Below are 6,907 nucleotides of genomic sequence, written 5' to 3'. Positions count from 1 at the left end.
CCTATATATATAGTTTTTAATATATTTAATTGATAAAATAGCTATTATATCTTTCAAATCATATTTTAGTTGCTCCAGATGCAATTCATCGTCATGTAAAAACTTGTCGTGATAATCTTATGAATGTTCATTGTATTGCACCAGAATTTGGAAGTAAATCATGTGAGTTTTGTGATTATTATGTTCTTGTTTACATAAATTTTTCAATTATATTAGTATTTAATATTCTTTATAGAATAATATTTGAAATAAGTCATAACATATTTTAAAAATTTATTGATATTTTAATTTTCATTTAAAACATTAAATTTTCCAGAAGAAAAGCTTTAGTTTTTTAGTTTTAATAAATTGTTGGTGCTTTAATCTGAGTTATCCAGTTACAAAAATCAATGTTCCCATTTTCACAAAATTGTTCACTAAGATTTTTTTTTTCTACTGTATCTTGCATCAGTAAGAACTACAAAGATAATTCAGATATGAGATTATTCTGTTTTTAAACAAGCAGTAAGCTTAACATTAAAAAATTTGTAACCTTTGCTTCATTCACATACAATGCATTTTATTCTTTTTTATAGCAGTTGTGACAGTTCTAGATAATAAAAAGTGATGATCTCTCCTTATCATAATATTATATTTTTTGCTTATTCAGATAGAATAAAATTAGATTAGTGGAAAATCTAGAGATTATGTAAAATAAATTTCAAAATAGGACCAATTATGTACATCAAAGATAGAACATGCTGTATATTCAGCTGAACAATTTTATTAGTTTTTTTTTTATATTATTTTTAAAGAAGTGTATTCAAGAAATTTAAGAGAAAATATTAGCTTTCAAAACTATAGTAATTTAAAATTATTATTTCCAAAAGATTTTTATTTAGGAAAGTGTATAAAGTATATAAACAAAATTTCAAATCTGTTTAGGCTAATACTTATCTTCAAGAATTACATATAATAAGCTGTAACTTTGATAATGTAAAAATGAATACTTCATCATGGAAAACATTAGAAAGCATTAAGAAATTTGACCTGACTTTCTGTGTATCTTTGTCAAGTTTCTTAATATTTCCATGACAATGCATTCATCATTACATTACCATAGTACAGGGGTGGGCAAGCAAGTGTGAACCGCCGGGGAGGGTGTAGGCCTCCCGATCCGGCAACAGGTTGTTAAACCCTTTCACTGTCAGGATGGATGGAAGGATTCTTTTTCCTGCTGTAACGGGCTTTAATGTTTCGGGTCGAGTGGCGGAGGGAGGAGTGCGTCGGTAAGACGACAGGCGATATACGAGCAAACGAGGACACCAATTTAACAGGATAACAACGATTTATTAACTACATAGATACAATAACTAATTTCAAAGGGAAAAATCTGAGTCCCTGAAACGGGAAGAACCGAGAGAGAGTTCACAAAAATTTGTTCCATACCTCTTTATGGTTTTGAATATTCCTAAGGAAAAAGGTTTTGATATCCAACGGGTTGGTAGGATAAGGATAATAATTTTTCTTCAGGACACAATATCGATAGGACACAGTATATTAATAGGACACAATATTCGTAGGACACAGTTGTAAAAGTGACGGCGGATGAACGACTCCTCCGAGAAGGGGAAGGAAGGGGTTTTTATAAGTTCGGCGTGGGAGAATGGTCATGTGACCAATTGTTGTGAGGTAAAAGGTACACAGATGGGTCAGAGTGGTTCCCGGGACCATGCTAACTATTAACTTAGCAGTTGGAATGTGGGATTAGTTTCGAATTGAACGGATGTTTATGTCGAACATAAACGAAAAGGGTTTTTTTTTCGTTAGGTTTCACTTTAAGTTAAAGGAAAATTTAATTAGATTTTAAGCAAATACGGGACAATTAATCGACAAATAGTGGGCAAAAATTCCGGATTTCACATTCACTCCCTGTTTTCTTTAAAATCTCACTTAGTAGTGTGATTTTAAACCTTTGGATTGTTTTGTCTGGATAGAGGTATGTTTACATAGAGAATGGTTCAAATGACCTTTTGCTCTCTTTTTTTTTCTCTCTCTCTTCTTTTTTGCACCGAAAAAAATTCGTTCGGTTACATTAAAAGGTCGTGTTGACAAATAAAAGCGATAAAAGAATCTGAGGTGAAATGTAACACTTTGATTATACAAATAAATCCCGGCACGTGTCATTCGCGACAATATTTATTACTAGGGGTGAGAGGACTGGTGTCTTCGAGCTGGAGTGGTTGATTGGTCAGTTGAAGTTCCCGTTGACCTGGATAGGAAGGTACTGGTCAAAGTTCGTTAGGATTGAGATGGTCCTTTTTCTTGGAGTTCTTGGTTTCGTCAGCTGGATTTTTGTGTGCACGATGTTGTTTTGTCGGCGAAATAACACTTTCAAGCTGATTCTGGACTATAAGGAAGTAAATTGTTGTTATTTTGTAGTGGCGATCAGGTTAGAACTTCTTGTGCGATGGGTTGATTGGCACTTAGAAGTGTTAGAATGGTTGAGTCACGTGCGTTGGACGTCTTCAGCTTTAAGAGGTAAAAATAGCACTTTTCTTTGATTAAAACATTAATAAAAGTTAATAATAATGGTAAAATTGTCACGGAGTTTCTTCTAGAGGTATATGGAGGTTACATATATATTTATTTTTACTCTCTCTCGGATTTAAAATTCTAAATTTAGGATATATATATATATATATATATAAATCTAGGAAAATTTTTAAAATATGAGAAAGGTTCCGTTTATAAATTCGAACGCCGGAAAACTGGAAAAATTTAAAAAAAAATAAAATGGTGGTTGTCGAGTGTGAAGCGAGGCCTTAATAGCTTTGAACAATAAGTTTGTGTGCTATCTCAAGTTGTAAGGTTGATTGTCTTTGAAAGTGTGAGGTGAGAATGATTCCTGGTAGGTAACCTGTACATGCATTTGGTAGATTAATCATCCCGGTATAATTTAATTTGTGGGTTGTAGATATATAAGGTGATTTCTGAGGTCTAGTAGGACATCGGATAGTTAAGGTGAGAGATTCAGATGTGGAATAAATCCAGGTTCCTTGTTCATCTATTCTCTTAAAGATAGGAGCATATCTTGCGACGATTTGTCGAGTACAGAGGTCTTTAACTTGGGTTTCGATTCCATTAAACAGAGCATACTCACAACTTCGTTGAGGGAATCGTTGTATGGGAACGTTTAATGAACAAATAGGAAAGTGGTCTATCTTGCACATAGTGAGTTCGAATCGTTGGAGCAACATATACGATTGTCTATCCATAGACAGAGCAATAATAGGATATTCTGGCTTAAATTGGAAAAAGGTTTTTAATGTAGGGATGTATGTTGGAAATTTGACAATTTCGTACATATCAAAATATCCACTAGGAGTGATTTAGGGAATTTTGGCGAAAATTCGTAGTTTCCCAGGTAAAGCTACAGCAATGGTAGTTATCCATTGGTAATATTTAAACAATGTATCTGGCTTGATGGGTTCGATCATTGCGTAGCCTTCCGGAAGTTGGAGTTGGATGTCTCATAGAGTTCGTAACATAATTTCCCGTGAGATAAAGTAGGTGCTTAATCGACCCTGTTCTAAAATATCAATTGCTTCTCGTAGTTCTACTAATTGGAAATGCAATTCTTGGACTGAGAATTTGATTGTTCGTAAACTTATATCAAAGACTAGGTTATATTGGTACAAATTCATGACCTCTCCAAAATATTCTTGTCGTTTAAATAATATATATATCTGATGTCTATTATGTTTGCTTATATTTAGGGTATTATTTAATAGAGTTGTTTGAGAGCGCAGTAAATGAAGAATTCCTTCGTTACGCCATTTAAGGTTCTTTCCCACTGAAACAGGGTAATATCATTATTAATGCCAAAAATAAGGAAATGGATTTAATTGGAACACCTCTCCTATATTTTATATGACCTCTATTTTTTCATACAATTAAGGCCCTATTAATATGCTACAACTCAATTTCTAGGCCTACGGTGAGAATGATCGACTAGAAGTAGGTGAAGTAAATCGTGAAAAGTGATTACGAGTAGGTCGAGACATCGATGGAGTTGGACTTGCTCCTTGGCGTCGGATTATATATGGAGGAGTTATTTCTAGTTTTCCTTCCGGTTCCGATTCTTCGCTTTCTATTTTAAGTTTATCACTCTCCATTTTACTTTCCATATGTTCTTCCGGTAATGGAGGAAGGATGGATGACAAAATAGATTTATCCCAAGGATCGCTAATCAATGGTGGTTCTTCTTCCGAAGTTTCGATAGGTGATTCGAGGGTAAAGTCCGTGCTATCTTGCTGGGTTCTAAGTCGTTTGATTTTTCTCTCTCGTAATCTCCATTTTGGTCTTTTCTTCCGTGTCCTCGTCCGGGTCTCTCCGGTTTTTATTTCACTTCGATCAGAACAGATGTTTGAATAGTCTTGAAATTTCTCCCATTTATTTACGGGGTTCTGCCCTCTCTTCCTTTGGCGCGGCCGTAAGGGTGTGCAAAAATGGATAACTTTACCATCGGATAATAGCATCTGTCTATTCGCAAAATCGAATGTTACGTGCACCTCATGAATAAAGTCATTTTCTACAATTCCGTCACATGGGGCCATAGTCTCATCTCCCACGACAGCACATCGCATTTGAAATTTTCTCCCCCTTAATTTCACGGAGGGTATGCTGTGCCTATCGAGGTAACGGGTTTCCCCAGGATGGGTCCCAATTTTTGTCTCTGTCCAAACTTAACGTAAGCCTTTTTTCTCAATCTGTTTGGCAAATTCTTTGATAGGAGTGTAATATCCATTCTAGGATCGACTCGTACCTTCACTGGGATATTGTTAATATAAATTTGTATAATAGGATTTTGGGTTTCAACTGTTCGGGTGGACCCTATTCTGCCTTTCCACCTTGTCTCATTCTCATCGGTAGGATAATCAAACATAGTCTCATTTGGAGACGTTGTATATTTAGTGTTAAATATAGGAAAAGAGTTTCGATTTTGTTCCTGTTTATAGATCCGCCGATGGTGATATATAGGAGATCTTCGCTTTGGCTTATTTATAGGATACGATAAGGTAGTATCGCTTCTAAGCTCAAATTGAGGTCGTCGACCTTTGATACTTTGCACATTGCCTTTCCAACGGTTTTTCGTTGGTTCTGAAGGTTGCGCACGGAAGCGGACCTGATTTTGTTCAGGACTTGTGTCACTTTGCTGTGGGGAGTCGTTGCGTGGGCGTGTGCCTCGATTATTATTATTATTATTATTATTCTCTCGGCAATCAGGAAAATTTTGTGTCCGATTTTCGTTAAATCGATTATTCGATTGGTTAGGTCGATTATACGACCGATATTCATTGCGTCTAAAATTCGGAGTGTTATAGGATCGATTGGAAAAATTTCCGCGCTGATTTTGATTGGCTTGCGCATTTCTAGAAGTGATCCGAGGGGAGGCTCTGGTTAAACCGTCTATACGCGTTTTCAGCTCGTTCATCGCTGCCGTTAGTTGTTGTAGATCATTGAATGAAGGAGAGGAAGTTGTTGACCGGTCTCCTTCTCACACGGTTCGCATGATTCCCCGCGGACGTGCCGTGATGTTTTCTATCATCTCCTCGCTAATAGCGGCCTTTAGCGCATCGTCGAATGTAGCAGGCTCCCGGGACATCGTCCGTTGTCGTATGTTTATGTCGATCCCGTTTAAAAATTGAGCCTTCAGTTGCTCATCGAGCTCTTTAGCTTGAACCCTTTGAATAATCGCGGTTTCTTCTTCATTTGCATCCGGTTCTGGCGTAATTACTATTTCCATAGCCAAAGACTGCAGACGAGCGGCATACGCCTGCACATCTTCCTCCCGTTTCTGAACACATGTGTAAAATTTATTTAATCTAAAAGGAAAAGGTTCTCGATCGAATCGCTCGATCATTAGACATTTAAATTCGTCGAATTCGTCGACCGTTTTAATTCTATGGTCCTTTCGTACAAATTCTTGGGCTATTCCCGTAAGCTTCAACTTAGCTATCGCTAGCATCTGAGACTTGGACCAGGCGGCTACTTTGGTTACGTCCGCCAACGAATCGAAAAAGTCTGTTACCCTGGTGCCTCCTGCCTCTCCAGAAAAAACGGGTAACAGTGGTATAATCCCGCCTAGACCTCCCAATGTGATGGGATTCGGCGTCGGATTTGGGTTTGGGTTGCCTGGGCCAGCCGCAGGTTGAGGTTGCAGATCGCGCTCCATTTTATCTTCTAATTTATACTTAACGTCCCTACTGTAGGAAAGTAATATCTAACTTAAGTTGAATCGACCGTGTTACTCGTATATGGCCTTTCTCCGTCACCTTACCAAAGTTCCGAGGAAGTCGAAACCCCACTCCTGCAAACCAATATGCGAACCGCCGGGGAGGGTGTAGGTCTCCCTATCCGGCAACAGGTTGTTAAACCCTTTCACTATCAGGATGGATGGAAGGATTATTTTTCCCGCTGTAACGGGCTTTAATGTTTCGGGTCGAGTGGCGGAGGGAGGAGTGCGTCGGTAAGACGACAGGCGATATACGAGCATACGAGGACACCAATTTAACAGGATAACAACGATTTATTAGCTACATAGATACAATAACTAATTTCAAAGGGAAAAATCTGAGTCCCTGAAACGCGAAGAACCGAGAGAGAGTTCACAAAAATTTGTTCCATACCTCTTTATGTCTTTAAATATTCTTGAGGGAAAAGGTTATGATATCCAACGGGTTGGTAGGATAAGGATAATAATTTTGCAGGACACAATATCGATAGGACACAGTATATCAGTCGGACATAATATTCGTAGGACACAGTATTAAAGTGACGTCGGATGAACGACTCCCCCGAGAGGGGGAAGCAAATGGCTTTTATAGTTTCGTCGTGGGAGAATGGTCATGTGACCAATTGTTGT

General features: G+C 37.5%; 1 protein-coding gene across 1 annotated transcript in view; it reads left to right on the top strand.

The window, feature by feature from the left end:
* The window catches only part of LOC111636939 (nuclear receptor-binding protein-like), a 134,849-nt gene that overhangs the window by 66,933 nt on the left and 61,009 nt on the right, over positions 1–6,907 (top strand). Inside the window, exon 7 of the mRNA XM_023382326.1 lies at positions 70–162. Within this exon, the coding sequence (XP_023238094.1) occupies positions 70–162 (93 nt within the window). The remainder of the gene's footprint in view (positions 1–69; positions 163–6,907) is intronic.

Source organism: Centruroides sculpturatus, unplaced genomic scaffold, assembly GCF_000671375.1.
Source record: "Centruroides sculpturatus isolate CEXI.00-Female unplaced genomic scaffold, Cexi_2.0 scaffold128, whole genome shotgun sequence".
NCBI lineage: Eukaryota > Metazoa > Arthropoda > Arachnida > Scorpiones > Buthidae > Centruroides > Centruroides sculpturatus.
The sequence above is the reverse complement of the archived record's forward strand: the minus strand, read 5'-3'. Positions and strand labels throughout refer to the sequence as shown.